Source organism: Canis lupus, chromosome 2 (assembly GCF_048164855.1).
Source record: "Canis lupus baileyi chromosome 2, mCanLup2.hap1, whole genome shotgun sequence".
NCBI lineage: Eukaryota > Metazoa > Chordata > Mammalia > Carnivora > Canidae > Canis > Canis lupus.
Window position 1 is genome coordinate 4,878,936 of NC_132839.1, and position 25,559 is coordinate 4,904,494.

Consider the following 25,559-nt stretch of genomic DNA (forward strand, 5'->3'; position numbering starts at 1 on the left):
TGTAATGCTTCGATATTGTGAAATTTATGTTCATATAATATCACTTTTAAAAACATGGAGCTTCAGAGCTGTAGATCCTGCATTTGATATAGTTAAAGGGATACTTGATCTCTGGAAACCTAAATCAGTGAGATTATCTTTAAAGTTTGATTCACACTCCCTGAAACAGTATTTTGAATAGCCTGTGGCATGTAATTGGTGCCCAATAAGTAGTTACTGTTCATATGAATAATATCTCCTGATGTCAAATTTATTCATTCAGCAATAAGCATTTAATAAATGAGTTTGATGTACCTAATATAGCTAGTTGGGCTCATGACACAAAGGCTAATAGCCATGGCCCTGATTTGTGGTAGTTTGCCTGTGACTCTAGTGGGAGGAACAGTCTCTCATTGACTTTTTTCTAGGCTGTGATTGAGCAACATCAGTGGGTGTATGAAGAGCAGTCTCGTGCTCGGACTGTGGGCATCCCAGGCAGTTGTACAGAGGATGTGCATGGGAGCCACGAAGGCTGAATTATGCCTCAGTAGGAAATGAAACCAGCCTATAACTACCCCTGATGGCTCAGGAGCCTATTGCTCCTAATGCATTTTTAACTTTTTTTAGAATCAGGCTAGCTCATTATGTATTATATTTTATTACTGTGGGTATGTATGCCTGTATATTAATTTTATCAGTTAAGTAGTATTTTATTTCCTTTACTCATTACAAATTGGAAGGCTGCTATCCTTGTACCTAAAGAATTTAACATATTTATATATAATTTATGTATAAATTATATAATTTCTATTTATAAAAATATATAATTTACATATAAAGAATTTAGCATATTTCTATATAATTAAACTTCCATATATTAAATTTAGAAGTATAAATGCCATTTATGTGCTCAGTTTACTTGACATTTTTTCTTGGCTGTCAAAAGGGCATCGCAGACATAACATAATCAAAACCAAACTCTTCCTACCTGCTACCAAGCCATCTTAGTTAATGCCAACAATACCTTCCATGAGCTCAACCCAGAAGCCTTAGAATCAACCTTGATTCTTCTTTTTCTCTTTCTCTCCATGATATATTTGTCAAAAAAATTCTGTTGTTTCTACTTTCAAATATATCCAAAATCTGATTTTTCATATCCTGTCCGGCTGCCGTCACTGTGGTCCAAGTCACTGATATTGGTTGACTGGATTAATTCAATGTAGCCTCTCCCTGTTTCACCTTTGCTCCTCTTCTAGACTCACAGGGAAGATCATTTAAAAATGTAAGTTAGATCAAGTCATACTCCCACACAAACGCTCCCAGTGGCTTCCCAAATTCCTCAGTGCAAAAGCTAAAATCCTTACTACCTTGTCCTACAAAGTTTCATGTAGTCTGCCCTTCCTTACTCACCTCTTTGGCTATGTCTCCTGTTAGTTCTCTTTCTGTTGACCCTGCCACAATCCCTCTGGCTCTTCACTAATCCTTCAAAATGTTCACCTGTTTCCACCCCAGGACCTTTGCTCTGAGTCTTGCCCCAGACATCCCCATGTTTTGTGTGCTCCCTCACCTCCTTCAAATCTGTGTTCTTTGATCTTTTCAATGAGGTCATCCTTGACTGCTTATTTAAATCACATCCCATCTCCCTTCCCTCCAGTGTTTTCTATCTGCCTTGCCTTGCTTTATGATTTCTCAATAGTACTTAGCACTTTAACATACTATATACTTTGTTTACTTGTTTATTGTTCCCCTCACTTGTTTCCAACCAGGAGTGTAGACAGGGATTTTTGTCTGTTTTGTTCACTGCTGTATTTTGAGCAGCTAGCATAGCCTCTGGTACATAATAGGTGCTCAAAAAGTAGTTTTTGTTCATAGGAGTAATATCTTCTGCATTCCTTTTTGAGTGATGGAAGAGGCTGAGCTTCACAAATTATACTTTTAGGGTTTAGATATTAATAGCCGTGCATCAGAGAAGTGGTTTCCAATTCAGGCTGGAATCAGCTGGGTATCTTTTTCGGAAATACTAACCACTGGCCTTACTGAGGCCAGTGAATCAGAAGAATGTCTAAGGATGGGGCCTGGTTATCAGTATTTTTTAAAAAAGTTCCCCCATGTGATCCTAATATGCAGTCAAGTCAGGGTCGGGTGCTTAGGAGACATTTAAGTAAGTGTGAACGAATGAATGAATGAAAATTCACAACCATCTAGATTTGGGCCAGTGCAAGCATTAAGATTAGATGTCAAGCGTTTGGGATGAGAGCTTGGTCTTGAACTGCACAGCCTGGGAAGGGCTGGTTGGGGATGATGAGGGGACAGGGAGGGGAAGGTGAAAGAATTGACAGAGACAAAGAGGGGACACCCAAGTACTTTGAAGCAGGAAGGGAAGATTGTTCCCCTGGTCCCTTGGCAGCTGCTGCCAATTGATGATTGCTATCTAAGAGGCATAGTGACATTGGGACTGTCTGGTTGATAATTTGTGTTAGGCAAGTATATTGTATTTCCAAGACTCACTAATTTTTCCTCTCTCTAAAGTAATCGAGAAGGCTTTGTGGAGAAGATGAGGTAGGCACCAGGCAGTTGAATAGAGTGGCATAGAGGCAAGATGTACTTCCAAGGCACCTGAGTAAAAAGAGTGAAGGGAGAGCAGTTTTAGAGTAATGAGCACAGCTCTTTGAGTACAGTGAAAACAACCTCTCAAAATTTGGGGAAAGAGTTTTCAGCTAGCTGAACAGATTTCAGGCAATGGCAATAGTAGACAGTGAAGGGCTTTGATAGGCAAGTTCTGGGATTCATTTTTTGCAGTTGAAATATTTTTATTCCCTAAAAGTTTCAGAGAAGGTGAGAGATAACGGTCAAAGTTATTTAAGGAAGATTAATCTGGCTGGTAAGGTGCCAGGAAGGAGTTAGAAGGGGCAGCTCTGAGAAGCATTGCGGGAAGGTGTGCTAGAAAGCAAAACAAGATGTGAATAAAGTGGCAAAAGATGTCAGATCTACTGGGGGAATGGCAGAGTGAAATAGACCTTGGATTGGGAACTAATGCAAAGAGACAAGAGCCCAGCATGATTAAGAAGGCAGTGGTTGGAAGGAATACGTAGAGAAGGTGTCAGACAATTAACGTGGTCGCAACTGGGGAGGTGACAGCATTCAGTACCCTGGAAGTCCTATTTTCATGGTTTTTATTGTCTGTGCCGTGATCTCAGGCTGTTTAAAAGCTTTCCGTTCCACCCTGAGGTTCTTGGTTCTATGAGGTGCTGGAAAACTTTTGCCCAAGGTCCTAAATGTGACTCATCCAGCTCAATTATTATTCCCATTTCCATGCTGGAGTGCAGGCCTTAACAAAGCTGAGGTTCAGACCGAGGTGACGTGCAGGGGTGCCCCCATTCTCTTCCTTGTCTAACCACGTTCTCTAAATGTAGACACCAGACCCTGTCAAGGTGTAGAAGCCGTCCTATCCTCAGGGACAGCAATTCCCACTCTGCCCCTTTCCTTTATTGCTTGTGTCTCCCTCCCTGTCCTTAACAGGAGACTTTTCCCCCAAAGAAACTGCCTTTCTCTGACCCTTGTCTCCCCGCACCTCTGCTCTCTCCCATGGTCTCCGTCTTGGCAGTTGGCAGGGGTGTGTGTGGTGCTGACCTACAGCCCCAGTCACCCCAGTTTCAGCAGGGCAGCCTGTCCTTACCCTTGACTTTGCTCCCTACAGATCACAACCAATTGCTTCGAAACCCAGTCCCAATAAAACCAACATCTGCAGGGCTGGCAAGAAGTAATTTAGGATTGGTTGGCATTTCAACATATTTAACTACACGGAGGTTTTTACTCTTTTTAAAACTTATCACCTCCAACTGGCTTTCCCTAAGTAAGACATCCTTGTTAGCCTGAAATGGTGGAACAGCCCTGCTGCCTTTGCCAAGGTCCTGTGTGTCCTCCTACGTTGATTCATCCACCATGGTCAATTTGCACGATTGAGGATTTTGTTTAATTTTTTACTTTTCCAGAGTCTTAAGAGAACTTGGAAGCCATTTGAGGTCTTTTTATAATCCTTCAAGACTCTGTTTCCTAGGTAACATTTTAGTGTCTCATTTTATACTTAAGTACATACATGGCCATACCAGTCATTGACTAATTTTAGTCTTTAACCTGAATTAGTTCTAAATAATATTTTTCTCAATAAAAGAAGAATTAACCTGAAAGTTGATTATCTACAGTCTACATTCTGACTTGGATTTCTTTTAAAACATCTTACTAAATGTTTAAAAGTTGGAGTGAAGCATCTATGAGGTTTTGGTTGTAAGTCTTTGTTTATTCAGATCCTCTGTGATTTGTATAACCCAAGACTACCAGTGAATTTATAAGGAAAGTAAGTTTAATTAAAATGTCAGTTTCCTAAATGTAATTATTTGTTTCACACTATGAAGAATTAGTTTAGGGAGCTTTGTATGAAACCCTGGAGGGCGCTATTATGACATGCCTATAGCAAGGGAAGGAGTGTGATGAATTTGACAGAGCTGTTTGTAGAGTTTTCAATAAAAATGCATCCCATAGAGGTACTCAGTGTGTGTCTTGTAATAATGGTGGTATCCAGGAATTTGCCTCCTGAAACTGCCTTTGGATATTGTCAGATTTTATGTTGAACTGGCCAAAGTGGTCATAGGGAAGGAAGGCCACATGAGCATAGTCAGGGATTGACACTTCATCATAAAATGAGCCTTAATTGAATCTGACAGTAGGGCAGCCCGGGTAGCTCAGCAGTTTAGCGCCTGCCTTCGGCCCCGGGGCGTGATCCTGGAGACCCGGGATCGAGTCCCACGTCAGGCTCCCTGCATGGAGCCTGCTTCTCCCTCTGCCTGTGTCTCTGCCTCTCTCTCTCTTGTGTGTGTGTCTCTCATGAATAAATAAATAAAATATTAAAAAAAAAAAAAAGAATCTGAGAGCAGAACCCTCTTCAAGATGTCAGAATGCTACCTGTGAGAGCCGAAATAAATCTGGTTCCTCATGTGTGAGTTTGTGCTCCATTGGAAGAGAAGGGATGTTTCATTTATGGACAGTAAACAGGGCGGTAGCAGCCAAAAATAGGCCAGTGTCATTATCTGGCTCACCTTGCACTGAGGAATGGGGTCGGATGCAGGATTTCTAAAAGTTAGAGTCAATCAACTAGAATTAGAGTTTTTATTATATATAGATAGTTTTTGGAGTTGTTACTTTTTGTGTTTCTGTGAGTTCTAGGTGATATCCCTGGATTTCCCCACATCTGTAAAATAATTTAGATTTACTAACATTTCTCTTCTCGTTATCTGTACTTTGATCAAAGTTATTCAAACCCATTTGGCCCTCAGGTATTTTTCCTAATGTGAGGGGACTGAACTGGCACAAACAACTTTAAATTTTCAACTCTACACAAATTTATTATAGCCTCCTTCCATGTCCTGGTTGATGAAGTGATTTTTTTTTTTTTATCATGGTCAGATGTACATAACAGAGTTTACCTTTTAGCCATTTTTAAGTATTCAGTTCAGGGGTATTAAGTACATTCACAGTGTTGTGATGAAGATAATTTACAGTAAGAGAAGCTAAGAGCTATGTAAGAGTTCACATAGAAACTGTGTTGAAGTTGTGCTAGACCACAAAATATAAAAGTACAGGAAATATTTTTGTGGGTGCGTAAAATCTTTAAGATTTTGTGTCTTCCTAGTGACTATAATACAGAAAAACTAGAAAATAAAATGATGCTATATATGTATTATACATGGCTATATTTAATAGTTCGCATATGCACGTGGTTACACATAGCAAAATTTATCCTTAACATTAACAGGCTTAATAGTCATGCTTCAGAGTATTTTCCAGCATCTCTAAGGTCCATTTTATATATTTCTGATTTTGTATGGTCCAGATATGCGTAGGCTCTCAGGACATAAGCCCAGCAAGCCACTCAGAACTTGCAACTCTAAGAGGCTATTGGTTCTTTTTTTTTTTTTTTTAAGATTTTATTTATTCATTCATGAGAGACACAGAGAGAGGGAGAGAGAGAGAGAGAGGCAGAGAGAGAAGCAGGCTCCATGCAGGGAGCCCGACGCGGGACTTGATCCCTGGTCTCCACGATCAGGCCCTGGGCCGAAGGCAGGGGCTCAACCGCTGAGCCACCCAGGGATCCCTATTGGTTCTTTATATGTTTCCAGATCAGTATATCTCCACAGAAATAAAGACTTTTTGGGTGTTTTCACTGAAAATATCTAGGAAAAGAACAAAGTCCAAAGCTAGTAGAAAGAGGGAAATAATCAAGATTGGAGCAGAGATAAATGAAATAGAGACTAAAAAACAAAAGAAGATATCAGTGAAACCAGTATCTGGTTCATTGAAAAGACAAACAAAATTGGGATCCCTGGGTGGCGCAGTGGTTTGGGATTGAATCCCACGCCGGGCTCCCGGTGCATGGAGCCTGCTTCTCCCTCTGCCTGTGTCTCTGCCTCTCTCTCTCTCTCTCTCTCTCTCTCTCTGTGACTATCATAAAAAAAATTATTAAAAAAAAAAGAAAAGATAAACAAAATTGACAAACCTTTAGTCACACTCATCAAGAAAAAAAGAGAGGACTCAAAATCAGAAATGAAGGAGGAAAAAGAGAGGACTCAAAATCAGAAATGACACACAGAAAAAGAAAGGATCATAAGAGAATATTATGAAAAATTATATGCAAGCAGATTAAACAACCTAGAAGATATGGATAAATATCTAGAAACATACAATCCAAAACTGACTTGGGAAGAAATAGAAAAGTTGAACAGACTGATTACTAGTAATGAAATTGAATCAGTAATCAAAAAACTCCCAACAAGTAAAAAGTCCAGGACCAGGTGGCTTCACAGGTGCATTCTACCAAACATCTAAAAAGGAGATCTTGCCATTTGTGACAACATGAATGGGCGTAAAGGGTATTACGCTAAGTGAAATTAGGGAAAGATATATGCCGTTTCACTTGTATGTAGAATCTAAAAAACAAGTCAACAAACAAACAAAACCAGACTCTTAAATACAAAGAACAAACAAGTAGTTGCCAAAGGGAAGTTGGCGGGGGGGGGGGGGGGGGGGTAATGGATAGGTGAAGAAGAGAAGAAGATAAAGGAGATTAAGAGGCAAACTTCCAGATATAAAATAAGTAAGTCATGGAGATAAAAAGTACAGCATAAGGAATATCGTCAACAATATCGTAATAACATTGTATGGTGACATATGGTGACTGTATTTATTGTGATAAGCAATGAGATAATTATAGAATTGTTGAATCACTATGTCATACACTTAAAACTAATGTAACATTGTATGTTAATTAAACTTCGATTAGAAATACAAAAAAATACCCTGTAAAGACAGCTAACTATAAAAATGATACAGTTTAAGAAAATGGTGATTTTTGTATAGAAAATAGAAGTATAAGATACATTACTAAAATGGGCATTAATAAGAGTATCAGATTTAATAGTGACTCTGATCCTTGGTATGTTTAACTTCACCTTTGCTTAATCAAGAACAAGAAAATTTGTCTAGTGAAACAGCCACTTTTTTCCATCCCAGTACAAATTTCTGTGAATAATAAAAGATACGTGAAGGTACAAAGACAACTTCTTGCAGTATTAGGATATGTATAGTAAACCCATGGCTCTTGACAAAATACAAATTGAGTAAAAGCCGTGAACATTTTTATGAAGCATTTCCAATAAACTCATCTTTCCACGAGTGAGGAGGAGTGGTTGGAGAAATTTAGCAAGACCTTCCCCTACTACAGTATGGAGCTAGTAAGGGTGGCCACATCAGAGTTGCCTGTTTTCCCAGGAAGTACTTTCTGGGCACTGAAGATGCACCCGTAGGAGAAGGTTGAATGGCCCAAGCATCTCCCTCTATTCCTTTGTGAGCATCTGTGTCTAAAGGAGGGCAGTTGGCCTCAGGATTTAAAATGGTTAAGGATATTCCCTTGTCTTAAGAGAAACTTGACTTCTCTTCAAGGATAGAGAGTCCCCCGAAGCCCTTCTGTGTTAATTTTCTACTGATTCATAACAAATTACCACGTTTAGCAGCTTAAAACAATGTCCCTTCCAAGGGCCCCGAGTCTAGATACCCAGTGTGGCCTTGTCCAGTGTCTCACAAGGCCACAAGCAAGGTCTCAGTTGGGGGAAGCATTTCTTTCTAGAGCTTAGATCCTCTTACAAGCTCGGGTAGTTGTTGGAAGAATTCATTTTCTTATGGTTATAGGACTGAGGTTGCCAGCATCTTGCTGACCTTCATCCAGTAATTTCTCTCAGCTCTTGGAGGCTTTGCAGTCCCTCTCCAGTATGGCTGAGTAATGACTGCTTCAGTGGCAGCAGGACAGTCTCTCTGACCCTAAGTCAGCCCCGTCCAGGATACAGTCTTTTTTGATCAATTCAGTGTCAGCTGACTGGGGACCCTAATTACAGCTGCAAAGTCCCTTCACTTTTGCCTTATAAGGAGGCTGTCCCATCATATGCACAGGTCCTGTGCATGCACAGGGGCAGCATTATACTGGGGCCTAGGTCACGGAGTATTTTAGAATTCTCCCTATCATACCTGTTTATTTTCTCTCTGTGTTTCTTAGGGTTAGGAGGTGGGGACAAGAGCCTCTTTGCTCTCCGTAGCTGCTTCCAGACCATCAGTTTTCTACCTCCCGTGAAAAATAATAACGATAAATATAATTAACAAAACACTGAGACTTTGACACCTGTGCCTTTGGCGTTACCATGATCTCTCCCATTTTATTGGCGCCTTCTACTCTTCTGGTGTCTTCTGCTCCTTCGTGAAAAATTTTGGCCCTTGACTCGCAGCCTTCCATTTTGCTCCATGCCCTGCCTTTATTCTGAATGATTTCAGCTTCTGTGCCCCCCACGTAGAGATGCGTCAGGAAGAAAATATAACAAGAAACATATGTATGAGCCTTTTGATTCTTCAGGTGAATTTTAGTGATCAGAAAGACTATAAAAACTGTATTTTGCTGTTTATCTTATATTTTATGTAGTTATTTTTTTGTTCCTTTAGATACTTTGAAATGTTTTGATCACTGTTGCTTCATTTAATGCCAGTCGGCCTCATTTATGGTGACAGGTGTAAAGGGTAGGGACCAGGAGTCCGGTTGAGGGCCGAATGTTAGAGCTAGAACAGCTTACCTGCACCCTGGGCATGGTGTTGGGCCTGGTTATCAGCGAGAGGAGGGAGGGGCTCCCCAGGGGAGGGGACGCAGGCTTCGGCCCTGCTTCTGATGGGCCTGCTTTCTGGGGCGCCTGCGGATAGCCACAACGGTATGTTTTATTTTAACAGAGACGAGTGCCCTCTGCGGTGTGCTTGGGTGGCCAGGTACGGAGCATCTTCCAGTGTTGCCAGAGCTCTGAGCTCACGGTGCCTTGAGTCGGAACCCATTTGTTAGCACTCATTTCTTCTTTTTTGTCCTGCCTCCATTCTAGACTGCTGCCTTGAGTCTCTCATTGGACTAGTGGCTTCTTTGAACACCTGGCCCGGTAGACTGATGGCAGAGGTGTTTTCCTAAATCTTTTAATGAGCGCTTAGAATTCAGCCCTTAGTGAATAGATGATTCCTGTCTCAATTAGAAAAAATTTACTATTATGGACGTTTTCATGTTTCATCTCCCTTAGGTAACTCTGGTTCTCAGCTCTGCAACGTGTGTCAGGGAGCAGTGAGCAGTGGCTCTGCGTGAACACTCTGTGCCACTCCTCCCTGAGGTTGGAAACGAGGGTTTGAGTGCTGCCCGGCACACTCCATGCTCTCCAGCTGCTTGTCCAGCACTGCAGCCACTAGCCACACATGGCAGAAAAAGTAAATACAAACTAAAGAAAATAAGTTAAAAATCCAGGTCCTCCCTCACACTAGTCACATTTTAAGTGCTCAGTAGCTGCATATGACTAGTGGTTACCATATTGGACAGCAGAGATACAGAACATTTTCGTCATCAGAAAGTTTTCTGGAACAGTGCTGTTTTAGAGCATTTCTTTCCCTTTGGGCCAACAGCAGTAGAGATTCCAGTGTCTTATTTTGGGGTTGAAGCTCAACTGAGTCTTGAGTGGAACTTGGCTGTCTCACTCCTCTGAGGCCTTTGGGTTACAGCTGCAAGTCAGCTTCCTGTAGGACTAACCTGCTCCCTCTACAGAAGGATTCGAGGATGGTGTGAAGACTGGCCAGTCCTTGGTAAGCCCCGTCACAGTGCTAGAAATGCCCTGTGCTTCTCTTCTGTTGCTGACATAACAAGTCGGTAGCTTAGAACAGCACAAGTTTATTATCCCATAGTTCCTTAAGTCAGAAGTCCAACACAAGTCTTAACAGGCTAAATTCAAGGTGTTGACTCAGTTGTGTTCCCTTCTGGAAGCTCAAGTGGACAGTCTGTTTTCTTACTCCTTCAAGTTTTTGCTGGAATTCAGTTCTTTAAGATGGTACATCTGAAGTCCCTCTTTCTTGCTTTAAGCTCAGGGCTGTTCCAGTTTCTAGAGGATGCCTGCATCCCTTAGCTCCTTGCTCTTTTTCTCCATACTCAAAGCCATTAAAGGCAAATTGAATCCCTTTCAGAATTCACGTGTCTCTTGTAACTTCTTGCTTTATACCTCTCTGACTTTAGCTGGGAAAGGTTGCCTGCACATAAAAGCTCAGTAATTAGATTGGGGCTACCCTGTTAATCCATAAGAATTTCTCCATCTCAGAATCCATAACTTTGATCACATCTGCAAAGTCTGGTTTGCCATATAAGTAACATATTAGGGCATAGACATATTTAGAAGGAGTGTTAACTTGGGTTACCACTTGCTTCCACATTAATTCTTTGCATGTTATTAAGCAAAAATAGCTTATTTGATTTATAGCTTATTTGAAGAGGATAATTTCCATCTTTGTGTAAACAGTATTAGTAATTTTCTTTGGAGACTAAACATCAGGGAAAGACAGGAAGCTTCAGGGAAGAAGGAGAGAAATAGAGATATGGGGAAGGTGATACCTGGAGAAGAATATATTTTTTCAAATTTTTATTTAAATTCCAGTTAGTTAACATATAGTGTAATATGGGTTTCAGGAGGAGAATTTTGTGATTCATCACTTACATATAACACCCAGTGCTCCTCACAAGTGCCCTCCCGAATCCCCATCACCCATCTAGCCCATCCCCGCCCACCTCCCCTCCAGCAGCCCTCTGTTCTCTATAGTTAAGAGTCCCTTATGGTTTGCCTCCCTCTCCTTTTTTTCCCCCTTCCCTTATGTTCATCTGTTTTTAAATTCCACATATGAGTGAAGTCATATGGTATTTGTCTTTCTCCAACAGACTTACTTCACTTTAGCATAATACAGTCTAGTTCCATCCACATCATTGCAAATGGCAAGATTCACTCTTTTTAATGGATGAATAAGATTCCATTGTATATATACACCACATCTTCTTTATACATTCATCAGTTGTTGGACATTAGGGCTCTTTCCATAATTTGGCTATTTTTGAAAATGCTGCTGTCAATGCCGGGTTGCATATATTCCTTTGAATCAGTATTTTTGTGTCCTTTGGGTAAATACCTAGGTAGTGCAATTGCTGGGTGCAATTGTAGGGTGGTTTTATTTTTAACTTTTTGAGGAACCTCCATACTGTTTTCCAGAGTGGCTGCACCAGTTTGCAGTCCACCAGCAGTGTAAGAGGGTTTCCCTTTCTCCACATCTTTGCCAATACCTGTTGTTTCTTGTGCTTTTGATTTTAGGCAGGTGTGAGGTAGTATCTAATCATGGTTTTGATTTGTATTTCCCTGATGATGGGTGATGTTGAGCATCTTTTCGTGTGTTTGTTGGCCATCTGGACGTCTTCTCTGGAAAACTATTTGTATCTTCTGCTCATTTCTTAACTGGATTATTTGTTTTTTGGGTGTTGAGTTCGGGAAGTTCTTTATAGATTATGGATGCTAACCCTTTGTCAGATATGTCATTTGCAAATATCTTTTCTCATTCCATATATTGCCTTCTGGTTTTGTTGATTGTTTCCTTCACTGTGCAGAAGTTTTTTATCTTGATGATCTCCCAATAGTTTATTCTAGAAAGAAGTTGCTTTAGCTGAGGTCCAGGAGGTTGCTGCCTGTGTTCTCCCTTAGGATTTTGATGGTTTCCTGTCTCACATTTTTAGGTCTTTCATACATTTTGAATTTATTTTTGTATATGATATAAGAAAGTAGTCCAGTTTCATTCTTCTGCACGTCGCTGTCAGTTTTGCCAACACCATTTGTTGAAGAGACTATTTTATTTTTCCTATTGGATATTCATTCCTGCTTTGTCAAAGATTAGTTGACCATATAGTTGTGGTCTTTACTTCTTAAACAAGATTTTATATTGCTTTCTATGTGGTGAAACACACCACCTGTAATAGTTCAATTTTGAGTATGTTGGTAAAATATCACCAGAGTATCTCTGAATTAACCACTTAATTCATACCTCATCTTTTAAAAAGTGAGAAAACCTATACACAAGTGGCATTATAATCATGAAAATAAATATCGAAATTGAACAGTGTTAGAATAATCTTATCAAACTATGGGTACTTAATATAATATGTTTAACGGCTCCCCCACCTTTTAGGTTGCTCACTTTTGATTTTCATGAAATGTCAATAAAATCTGTTTGATTTTAATGTTTATTGCCATTCATATGCTTACAATAGATTTCTGTATTCATTTCTAATTTAGTATGTAAAATATTATTTGAATGAATTTCATTTAATTAGACTTGCCCATTTTAAATATTGTATGGTGATACTCTCCTTTGGGATAAACTGTACAATTTTTGAGAATGAATGTAGCATTAACCTTTCTCATCTTTCATTTTACTTATCTCATTAGCTACGAAATCTTTCCAGCTTGGACCTACGTCATATCACTGAACTGGATAATGAAACTGTGATGGAAATTGTCAAGAGGTGCAAAAATCTTAGCTCTCTCAATCTCTGTCTGAACTGGATCATAAATGACAGGTAACCATTGTAACATCTTAAAAGCACTTTTCCAGAGGGAAATGTGTGTTCCACTGACCAAATACTAATTATCATTATGACAAGGCATGTCAATTTTAAGGAAGATTTAATGTAGCCGTGCCTTTTACAAGAGATACGTTCAAGATTTGAAAACCATCTAGCTGTATACTTTTAATCCATGCATTGCTCATATTTGTGACAAAGGTTTTATGTGCTTTGATTCAAATGTTTGCCTAAATAGTGATAACAGCCGTCTGTCGAATTTTTCTTTGTCACCCATCCAGGTATATTGCTTATTTGTCACTTTAATGTTTTTGCGACTTTTGTGGTTGACTTGCTGTCTACTTGTCAAGGAAAATGATTCTCAGAAACCATTTCAAACATGATGCATTCAGACGCTTTCTCAGGCATGACGTTTTGTTCTTTGTATCAGTATAGTTTGTTTTGGAAATGGAGGTCATGTGATGGACAGTTTAACATATAGTGTAAAAATGTGTAAAATGGGTAGTTTTCTTCTTATAAACAATGATGAACCCATTTTTCTTTGCGTAAAAGAAAAAAGGATGAAAGAATCCTTGAGAGTAGATTTCTTTATAATGAAAACAAGTTTGGTGTAAGTGTTCCCCTACTATCAATTAACTGAGGTGGGTTCTGAAACACAGGCATGAGACAGGATGCTTGCCCAGTGACTTTTAGGGATAAGTGTTTTCTTTTTAAAGATAAGCCCCTCAAAATATTTTGCTTTCAAAATAGAAAGTACTATTTCAGCTAAAATTAGAACCTATTTAGATTAAAAGACTTTTTCATAAATAAGGGCAGTGATTTATTGTTTGTGTCAGAGAATGCTTTAAATTCAAAATACTTTCCCCTCCTCTTTTAATTTCTGTTTGCACTTAAAATGAAAGTTATATGTTCTCCATTTTTCACAATTATGGGTAAGTTCTAGTGACATTTTCTTAACTTACCCCACATGACTCTTACAATTATATGATAGCCTTTGACTTGACTCTTTCCTAGTAAAATTTTTTCTTGAAAAGCTTTGTAATCTGGTCACATGGTCATCATTTATAAAAGGTGTTTATTGGTTTTGAGTAACCCTCATGTAAAATACATCGATGAAATCTAAAGAGAATTTTTAAGAATTTTAAAAATAAAGTTCTCTGTAATCAACATTCTTCTACAGTTGATTACATGACAATTTAAAAATGATCTTTTAAGTGCTTTTCATAAGATAAAGTGATAAGGAAGCATTATCCTGTGGTATTTTGCATCAGTTCAATATTGAGATAAACTGCTTAGTAACGTGTGGAATTAAAAAAAGAAAAACTTGTTTCTCCAACAAAATGATTATAAAATCGATTGCCTTTTATTCAACAACAGTTTTCTGTGTACCTGACATATGTAGAAGAATCAGTAATTAAAGAATACGGGGGTAAATAAGCAGTCCATATATGATTAGAAGGGTTATCTCCTAAGTAAACATTTTGCTTAGGTTTGAATACTTTAAATAGAGATATTTAGGGATTTCTAATCTAGCTCTTCAAAGGCTTATTTAGTCACAAGTGAGTATTTACAAATGAGAAAGTGGGCAGCCCTCACTTTGCCTTTTCTTCCCTTTGTTAGGCTCCATGTATTCAAAGCTCTTGCTATTTCAGTAATTTTCTTTCCTACTTAACTGTGATGGTTATTTGGTATTTGATCCTAAATATATGTACTGTAGAGATTTATTTGCAAGGAATGAAAGTGTATTTTTATGTTTTTAATGGAAAAGTTTGGATTAATTGAGAAAATATGCATTTTAATGAGGCTGAGCAGTGGAGTTTTAAAAATCAAACTCTTAGGTTTTAATTACACTACTTGCACTTATCCTGTGTACTGTAATAGAAGTTTCAAACATTAAAACCCACTTTGCAGTATCATCTAAATTACTCATCTCATTGTTCTTGCCATACTCTATCACTAAGCTAAGTAATATTTGTAATTATATTGGTATAAATCCAGGACTTCCCATCAGACTTAATTATAATTTCAGCACTTAGCCAGGATGGGTTAGTCACCTTTCATCCAGAGGGCACTGAATGCACTAATGCATTTAGCCTATCAATTAGCGTCTGTTTTACATTTGTTCATTATTATTATCCTCTAGTAAAGCAGGAAGCATTTATTAACCCCCTACTAAATACGTGGCACTATGTTTCAGACTGTAGGGCACTGAGTGCCTCCTCTTCTTAAAGGTGCTCTCTCTTTAGGTGACATAAGACTTAATGAGTGAGATAAGAGTGAGTCTTATAAAGATACAAGGAAAGTATAAAGATTTATCTTATAATGATAAAGATACAAGGAAAGTAACTTTAATTACCCAGGTAATTGATAGGCACTTTTTACCTGTTCTTTTAATCCTCTCAACATCTTTTGTTTAGTGGAAGGTCATACTGTTCCTATTATACGTAGACCATTTGTATAACTTTCCTTTGGCTTTGCCGATGGATGTATTTTTCTATCATCGATGCATTGGGAACTGGGTGAGGACAAACAAGAAAAAGCAAATGGTGGTTGACAGGTCAATTTTCCATTTTATAGTTTTGGGACTCACAACTAACACTTATATGTAAAACTCTTAGTTTTAAAAAGTAATCTCATTATTTCCTTTCATAATAAAAGTATAATAGAAACGTTAGATGTTGTTTTATACGTTGTACATATGAAAAGGATCAATGTTTAATGGTGCTGGCTTTGGAAAATGATTCTTTACGTGAAGATAAACTTTGATAATCAGATCTTTAGATATAAGGTTTATCTTGGACCTTAAAAGTTCTTATCTGTAAACTTTCTTTGAAGTTCAAAATTTTAAAATATGTAGTAATTGAAGGTCTTTATAGTGCCATGCTCTTGGTATCTTTTAGCATTTTGTGGTTCTTGAATTGATGTGTAGGACTAAGACGTGCGGTTCTTTATCTTTGTTTTTCTAAAAGCACTTTTTTGTGTTTAGAGAGTTAAACAGCATGATATTTTCTTGTATTCAGAAGGATGGTCTAGTAGTCATTTGACATTTACCATTGCTTTTGAATACGAATAAAATCCAAGTGGTTTATGAAAAGAGGACACTGACTATTTCTATCAGTGACTTAAATTAAAAACATCTGGTTGTTATATCTCCTCTGCTGTGTCTGACTCTAAGTTTATTGAAATGTTTATTTGTATTTGATATGAATCTTTTATTATTTCACATCCAATTTGGTCTCCATCGTTTCTGTATGTTTGGCAGCCTGCTTTGGATGTAACAAGCTGATATGTGAAAAACTGAATGGTTCTGAGCATCTTTAGTGATAGACATTAATGGTTCTTTTGTTCTTTTTTGCCAAGAAGAATTAAATGAAATCTAACTGATTTTAATAGATCTTTACAAAAGCTTTTAAAAATTTTTTATTTGGCTATCAAGAGAAAATTAATCTCCCTGTTTTCAGTTTTTAACATTAGTCCTGAGAAAAGTTCAGTCACATGATTTGTATACTCATTATCAAATATATGATCCATTCATTAACTGTTGCCCATACTTGCTGATGGATCAGGATAGCAATATAAGAGAAATGAAAATTTCTCTAGCACCCATCAGCTAGTGTTCCCAAAATAACAAATACCAGGCTGGTTGTTAAAATAAGTTATGTGGCCAACCAGTCGAACTTTCCTAGCTAGCAGTTTATTCTTTGAATTCGCAGTTAAAAAAAATCGAATATATTAAACTTGTTGACTATCACTAACTAAGGACACTTTCTTTAAGGAGTTAATTTTGCTGTGTGAATCTTATATGTATGTCAAGGGAGCTGTTGCATCAGTGGATATTCTAAAATTTGGAGAATTTTAAATCTTAGGCTATTGTGCCCAGTTTCTTTCAAATATAAAATAGCATTTATAACATGTTGCCATTTCATTTTATACGTACTAGTGTTTAGAATAATAACTATGGATATTTTCTCTTAAAGCTTTGCAGTAAGACCAATTGATTGCAAACTGGTTGGCTACAGCTGAGTCCCGTCCATGAAGCTGTTTTGTTTGGCCCATACGATATTTAAAAAGTTGATCTAGTTGCCAGCACTTTAAAATTGGAATAGTTCTCATAAAAGTTCTGAGGTTGGGCTCTCTCTTGGAGAAGCTACAGATGCAGCAACTCTGACTCATAGTCTTTCCAGGATGAGGAAGGGGCTGTTCTCTCTGGCCATTCAGTCCCCCACCATTCCTGCCAGGCACGACATACGCATTTGTATTATCTGTCTGTCTGCAGACTGAATTCTCCTTTATCAAAATCGAGAATGTAGAGGTTTTTTTAAAAGATATTTATTTCAAACCAAATAGTTCTTTTTAAACCCAGTCTATTAAGATATATTAACAGATAATAGTTAATTGGCCTAAGTTAGTTCTTCATTATTTCAGACATCAGGACTTTGGCCAATGGGTGGAAGTTATGAGACAGAATTCAGCTGAAAATGAGTCAAAAACTTTATTTTCTGGGCAGCCCGGGTGGCTCAGCGGTTTAGCGCTGCCTTCAGTCCAGGGTGTTATCCTGGAGACCTGGGATCGAGTCCCACGTCAGGCTCCCTGCATAGAGCCTGCTTCTCCCTCTGCCTGTGTCTCTGCCTATCTCTCTCTCTCTCTCTCTCTTTCTGTGCCTCTCATTAATAAATAAATAAAATCCTAAAAAAACAACAACAACAACTTTATTTTCATCCCCTGCCATCAAAATGGACACTTGAGCCTAGTGTTCAAACATGAGAATTACCAAAAAGCCTCCTGAATTACAAAGAGAGCTGCACTGGTTTATAAAGTTCCCTCCAACTTCGGGGCTGTGATTTAAAATTATTTCTTGCAAAGTGGATTTCTTTTTTTCTTTTCTTTTCTTTCTTTCTTTTTATTTATTTATTTATTTATTTATTTATTTATTTATTTATTTATTTAGTGGGTTTCTTTACAGTGCTCAGTGTTTGACTCGTGATTCCTCTGTGTACAGCATTAAGAAAACTGTTACTACTGTTCTTTCTCTTTTCTTCCCTGGCTAGCCCTTTCGAGCCTTTTAGGTGCACTTAGGTTAAAGGTGTAGCATGACCCATTCCCTCCCCCCCTTCCAGGGAGGCTGACAGTGCTCTGGCTCTTGTAGAACTCAATGAGGCTTCCTATAAAGATTTCTCTACCTCCCTGATCTTCTCTGGATGTTTATTCTGTTTCTTCTTTCAAATTTCCGTTGATTCAATAAAAAAAAAGAAAAAACGGTGACATTTAGAAATAAAGTTCAGAGAGGATTTGAGCAGGTGTTGGTGATATAAACTATTTGCCGAGTGCCCATTGTGTTTTATTTCCAAGAATTGTTTTGTGAACATATGCTATATATTGTATTTATAAGTGTTCAAGGACTGGGTGGATAATCTACCATCTTCCTGTGAATGTCATGTCACAGCGGACCTAGAATTTTATTTCATTTCAATCCCCTAATATTACTTAATTCTCCTAGAGACTGAGGTTTAAAGATTGCCCAAGGGGGACAAACCTATCCATTAAATCCAGCAGGCATAGTTGAATTTGAGTTTGAGAATATTTTGTTTTCTATTAAATTTAAGTGGTCTGGAGGAGAGGAATGCTTTTCACCTTGGAGTATTGAGTGTGGAGTTTGAACAATTTTCTCTTATAAAAGTCTGAAAACTTGGAAATAAAGAGGCGGCAAAAATAACACCGACTATTGAAGCAGCTCCGTGGTGGTGTTTATAGCAGCACTGTCCTGCCTGTGGAGAAGGTGGAACAGTCTGTCTGCATACCTAATAATGTGGCTGGCCTGCCTAGCTGGAGCTTTTGAAATAGTGAATTTTAGCTTATTTTTGTGATCTATGGCGTAATATTATACTTTCTATGGCATTTATTCATATTTTTGCAAAAAGAATAAGAGATATTTTATTGAGTTCTGAGGGAGTTATAGGGACAGAATGGAGTCTTTCTGTGCTGGTGACACCTCTTTAAGCTTGGCATATTTTTTGACACCCTCTTTTATATTTACAATTATTTGTAAGACCATCCCTAGAAGAGTAGTGTGGTATTAAAGTAACTACTATTCAGATTCTCAGACCATCTGTAAAAATATGTCTTTTCTGTCCTTCTACAGAGGGACCCTCTCTTTAAGCCTATGATGGGTCCCGGGGGCATATGGCTGGCTCAGTCATTGGAGCGCGCAACTCAACCATGAGGTCGTGAGTTCAAGCGCTATGTTGGGCATAGAGCCTACTATAAAAAAAAAAACAAAAAAACAAACAAACAAACAAAAAACAAACAAACCCATAATTGGTTCTTCTAATACCGGAGAGGTCAGAGGATATAATGTTTTCTCCCTTTTGGTTTTTGTACCATGGGTAATAGCAATATAGCTAACAATATCTCTGTCATTTGTTACAGTCTGTGCCATGTGTTGTGCTAAGTGTTTACACACGTTGTTTGACTTAATCTTTACTACAGCCCCGAAGAAGAAATTGACCCCATTTTCAAGTGTAAAACTTCAGGCCCAGAGAGGTTAGGTAGCTCACAAGTAGTGGTGGAACCAAGACTGGAGCCCATTTTAATATGTCTTCAAAGTCTAGGCTGTGACCACGAAGGCCTCATGTTCTCTCAGCCCTTTACTCTGCCTCAGACCCGGAGTGACCCAATGTCCTGATTTCCTCATGTCACTTCCAGTCCATTCTTGTCATTTTGAAAATCCGTCAATTTTAGCATTTGTGTTACGCTGTTCTGTTCCCTCTGTGCTCCGAAGTGTCCTGGTGTGGGTGATAGGTCACATGGTCACCCTAGCTCAGGCGTAGTCATTCTAAACATCAGTAGAATGTTACCTTCTCTTTTCCCCGTGGGATGTCTGATAGGTGACAAGTTCTGGGTATCTTACATAGAGTTGTAGATTTTTCAAGATAGCCAATTTTGTAATGAAAGGCACTTTTCCCCCAACAACCCCGTTTGTAAATGCTCTTCATTTCTTACTAAGTTCGTTGAAGAAAAGTAGAAAGTCTTACCCATTTTTTGTGTCTTGTACCGGGCCCGGTTCATAGTTGGTACTGAAAAGAATTTCACAATTGAATTTTGAATAGGTATTTATTTAAGCATATGATGATGCACATTTATTTTTTTTTTATTATTTTTTAAAATTTGAATTCAAATTGACATACAGTGTGTTATTAGTTTTAGAGGTAGAGGTCAGTGATTCATCAGTTGCATATAACACCCAGTGCTCATCACACATGTGCCCTCCTTCATGCCCATCACCCAGTCACCCCATCCCCTCGCCCACCTCCCCTCCGGTGACCCTCAGTGTGTTTTCTAGACCTCAGTGTCTCTTATGGTTTGCCTCCCTCTCTGTTTTTATCTTATTTTATTTTTCCTTCCTTTCCCCTATGTTCACCTGTTTTGTTTCTTAAATTCCACATGAGTGAAATCATATGATATTTGTCTTTCTGATACAGATTTATTTTTACAAATATTTTATCTGAATGCTCCCTGTCAGTTGTAGCAAATATTTAACCATTGCAGAGCAAAGGAAAATACTGGGTATATATTTTAAGTCATCACTGCGTTGAAAAGAAGGAAGTTAACTTTACTGAAGGTTTCAGTACCTTTGGTAAGATAATAATTGCTATAACTAATCTGTACAGTTTCCCTAGTGTATGTGATTTTTTCAAATAGCTGATGATACTTTTGTACAAGAGGTAGAGTTTCTCCAATAAAATGATTCGTGTGTCTATCCTCAGATGAAATTTTTAGTGCAAATTCAAGGAACTTTTCCTTTTTTTTTTTCATTGTTTTTTTTTTAAGTTCTTCTAGTAACCAAGTGTCATGTATAAGGAAATATTAATTGATATATATTGTAGAGTATTTAATCTAATAAAATCACTTGAAAGGAATATCTATATGAGATGTATATGTCTCAGCTTGCTTTGATTTTTAACTCTAATTCTGGACATGGGATGGGAGCTGTATTTGATATGGATGAATTTGTCTTATTAATTCTTCTTCACATTATTTTGTCTTATAGAATAATGTGAATTTTTATGGTAGTTCTGACACATAATGGTAATTTTAAATTTCTGCTTTGTCTCTGGTTCCTATTGAGCAATAATATGTAAGTAAACATTTCTGCAAATAATAATTAACAGAGCGTCTATAGAATTATGTTGTTAGCTTTTCTGGATGCAGTATTCTAAATGCTGCTACTGCTTTTGTGTTTCTCAGGGAATATAAATGTGAGTAAACGTATAGTAATCATTTAGTTTGGGGAATTAAAAAACATGTCTCACATGGTATGAAATCAGAATTCATGATCAAATTTATGGGAAAAATGGGACTTTTTTTTTTTTTTTTGGAAAAATGGGACGTGTTTTATGTGATGATGAATGCAGTACGGTATACTCATGGATTTGGAGGCTTCCTAACCTTAAACCTGTTTTAAAATTGGCATCAGTGAAGAAAAATCTTCATTTATTGATAAAAATAGTAATAGCCTATCGATTGCTTGGATAAACTTAGGACCATCCCTCCCTTCTCTAGTCCCCTCTGGGAGTTGTCTTCTTCTTAATCCACAACCAGAAATGGTAATTAAAATAACTCACTGTTGTCAAAAATTTTAAATGTATGATAAATGAAGCCCAGTAAATAGTGAAAATATGAGAAAGGTGATTAAATCTGACAATTTTCCTGTAAAAAGGCTGGAGATGATAAATATCTCCTGTGATTAGTTATTAATTTAGTGCAAGAGATTTGCTTCAGCCTAAAATATTTTATGAACTGTGGCATAAAGAAGTATTTTAGAAGATAGGTACACACATGTTTAACTAGAGGAGAAATTGCTGGAATCTGATTGGTAATAATTAAAAATGGCAGACCTGATGCATATGTGCCTGGGCTGTTTTCTGTGTGACAGTCCTTTCAGAAATTAAGAAAGAAGACATGAAGACGTGGAGACAAGAATGACAGAGCACTTGCAGCTTGAGCCCTTTGCCTCATGAAAAGAGAAGGGTTTCCACGTATATTATTCCCCAACTGATAAAATATTTAATTTAAGATGGTATAAAATAATTCCTCACTTGCTGAAGTCAGAAAAGCAGACTTGTTTCATTAGCAGTTAGAGTTGCACTACTGATGATTTCCCTTAAAATGAATGTGAGTTTCTTTAAAGAAAAGATGAAATAATAATGGTGGTTGTGATGAAGTGCTGCATGGTGGATCCACAGCGGTCACTCGGCTGGGCCATATATCATCTTGGGGCTGCATGATGTTTTGTGACTGAGTTTCTCTCCTGGTAAGGAGGACTTGTGTCTTCGCCTCGGGTCCCCTGCCCCCGTCACAGCCCCTGGCACCTCGTATAGGGCCCAGGTCAGAGAAGTAATTTAATACCTGCGTGGTGAGAGAATTATAAATGCTGCTTTTGTAGGATGTATAAATCTGCTTTTAAATTTGGCTTGAACTCTGGCTGGAATCCAGGCGATTGGTTCAAATGCCCTCTTTCTTCCAAATTTATTTATTTCTGAATAGAGTTGATATGTAATAAGGTGAGGATTTAATGTCATTGTCTGGATTCAGATAGAGCTTGCTTTATGTATTGCATGCTATTTATCTGAAAGCCATAGCCCCCTTTTTTGAACAATCAATAGGATTTTAATGTTGAATCATTGGGTTTGCCCTTGTAATAGGGTCTTTGGAATATTTCTGAATGAAGAGCCAGCAACTTCACTTGCCTTTCATATGTAATGATACCTTGTGTTAATTGAAAAGAGGCAGAGGAGACAGTTACAGCTTTTTTCCTGCTTCTTGGTGAGAAAAGTGTGGCTGTCTGAGAAAAAAATCGCAAGTTTTTCCTTAACTCTTCTTGTAGCACTTTTAAGTGCTGCTCTTTAAAGTATGTTTAATATTTGGTTAATTGCTACTGTGAACCTAAACATACTGATTAAGGCCAGGTTCACATTAGAACAATTATCTGGTTAATTGCTCTGGTGCAAAAATAGGCTAAAAAATCATCAGAACATCAAGTTGTGAAAGCACTGGCAGGAGTTTCAAAACCACCAAGCATACCTACTGCAAATCACATCAGCAAAGCAATTAATTTAGGCTAATTGCTTTTCTGTTTGTTCAGGATGCACTTTGGAACTGTCTTTTGAAATCGTGGCAATTAAGATTAGTAAGCAGTATAATTAAAGTATGTTAGAATAGTCACTATTTTTCAAAAGTGATAACTCTTCCATGTGAACCTGTATAGTATAGCTATCACTTGTGTAGCGCTTTGAAATAATTAAAGCAAAATCAGAGTGTTTTAGATATTTACAGGATTTCCTGTACAAATAAATTAGGAAGTAGATTACCTATACAGAAGCTATAGCCTGGGATCATCTTTGATCTTTCATTATCAATTAGAATTATCTAGTTCCAATATACACCCTAGGCTGCCTTGTTCACTCGGGAGGAGAAATAACCTCGCCACCAAAGATGGCACTGGCGAGTGATATTTTCTCTAGCTGAATGTGTATTTGGCTTCTTATGTGGCTTCTCATAAAATAATCAGGATTTTTACATGCCTTAAAAACCAGATTAGGCACACTTCATGTTATTGAAGTTTTCCGTTATTGAGTATTATAATTTTGGCAGCATCGATTTGTCTAAAATTGAAAACTGCTTGAGTTTCCAACTGTTTCTCTACGGAGCAGTCTTACAACAGATTCTTACTGCAAAAAAATGGTAAGTTTAGGAATCAGTTCTTCATTGGAAAATGTAGAAATGTCAGTGGGGGAATTAGCCTTTCCCCAAACTGCTTCTCTACTCACCATATTGTCAAACAGCAAGCAGCTCCTTCTTTCACCTCTCTCCTTCCAGAAGGAGTAATTCTTATCATGCAGTGTGTTCAGTGGCATATCCTGCCCCGCAAAATTCTCCAAAACAAACAGATTTTGTTGTATTAAGGACTGTGGCTCTCAAGATAAATCTCTTGGAGACACACCATCTTAAAGAAAGCCTTGGTAGCAGTTATCATTTTGTGATTTTCTGTGACCGTGACAAAAAAGAAAGATATTCATTAAAATGAGATTTGACGCAATAAATTAAAGATAGATTACAAGTTTTGTTTTGGCATTCTACTTTTTTGTTTCATAAAAGATAAAAAGTTATTTTCTTTAATTTACTTCTTTTTATTTTATCTCTCCTTAATTCAGTATGAATATATCTATGGGCCTCGCTAAGTAACTGTATCACAAAACTAAATTTTTCTCTAGTGATCGTTTTCATGGAGAAGAACAAAAGCATATTGTATACTTTTTCCATTGGTTCATTTTTCTTTGTTTTGTTTAGAAACTATATAGTTTCTAGAAGTACTTCATACTCATTCCTGATTTCTTGGTGATCTATTTGTTTTGGAATCTTCAATTAGAAAGCTGCTTGTTGAAGGTAAAACTGTTAAGTCAGATGAAAATAAATTTATTGAGGGATGCCTGGGCGGCTGAGTTGATTAAGCATCTGCCCTCAGCTCAGGTCATGATCCCAGGGCTGTGTGTTGGAGCCCCGCATCGGGCTCCCTGCTCTGTGGGGAGTCTGCTTCTCTCTCAGCCCCTCCATACCTGTTCCTCACTTGTGCTGTCTCTCCCTTTCAGATGAATAAATAAAAATCTTAAAAAAGGGGGGGGGGAATAAACTCATTGAATTAAGCCAGTAGAAAAGTGTTGAGAATCCAGGCACAGAAAAGCAGCCAAAGAAGCCCACATAATCATATCAGACACTGGGACTGGATGTTGTTCGTCTTTTGAAATCTGTCATTGAAGCAGCAGGTCAAATGTTACTCTCGTTTGGGGGAAACTCAAGCTAGCACTTCTTTTTTGGCCTTCAGAACTTAAATTCTGCAATTATTTAATGTTGAAAGATAGCATAGGTGCTATAAAAATTTGTCACTATTTTGCCGACTTTAGAAAATTGCAAATGACAGCCACAAGTTTTTCCCATCCCCGAATGTGTGCCTCTGTGCCTGTACATTGCGCATCCTCCAGTCAACAGCTGGCCCCAGTTTCCCTGTCCTCCTGAATCTAGGCTGGCTTTGTGACTTTCTCTGACCAGCAGCTTGTAGTAGAAATTGTTATGGGATTTCCAAGCTTTGGCCTCAGGAAGCCTTGTGACTTCTGTTCTTGCCTTTCTGGAAAGCTGCCACCCACTGAAGAAGCCCAGACCAGTCTCTCTGAGGATGAGAGACCACATGGAGATGGAAGGTTGGCTAATAGCCAGGATCAGCTGTCGTATATGAGTAAGGTCATCTTAGACTGTCGAGTTTCAGTGGAGCCTTTGGACTCCTGCAATCCTGTGAATGAAACCAGCAGAACTACTCAGCTAAGCCTTGTCCGAATTGCTGGCCCACGGATTAGTGAGCAAATAAGAGATGATTTTTTTGTTTTTAAGCTACTAAGATTTGATGTAGTTTGCTACACAGCAATCAGTTATAAAGACTTTGTAGCTACTCTTTGTTGAGAATTTTATTGTTAGGCAAAGTGCCAAGAGTGTTCTATTTATTATCTTATTTAATTATCACATTAACTCTATGACA

The 25,559-nt window shown here is 38.0% G+C and overlaps 1 protein-coding gene across 1 annotated transcript in view; it reads left to right on the forward strand.

Moving 5' to 3' along the window:
- The window catches only part of FBXL17 (F-box and leucine rich repeat protein 17), a 495,361-nt gene that overhangs the window by 178,996 nt on the left and 290,806 nt on the right, over positions 1–25,559 (forward strand). Inside the window, 1 exon segment of the mRNA XM_072788417.1 lies at positions 12,843–12,973. Coding sequence (XP_072644518.1) covers positions 12,843–12,973 — 131 coding nt within the window.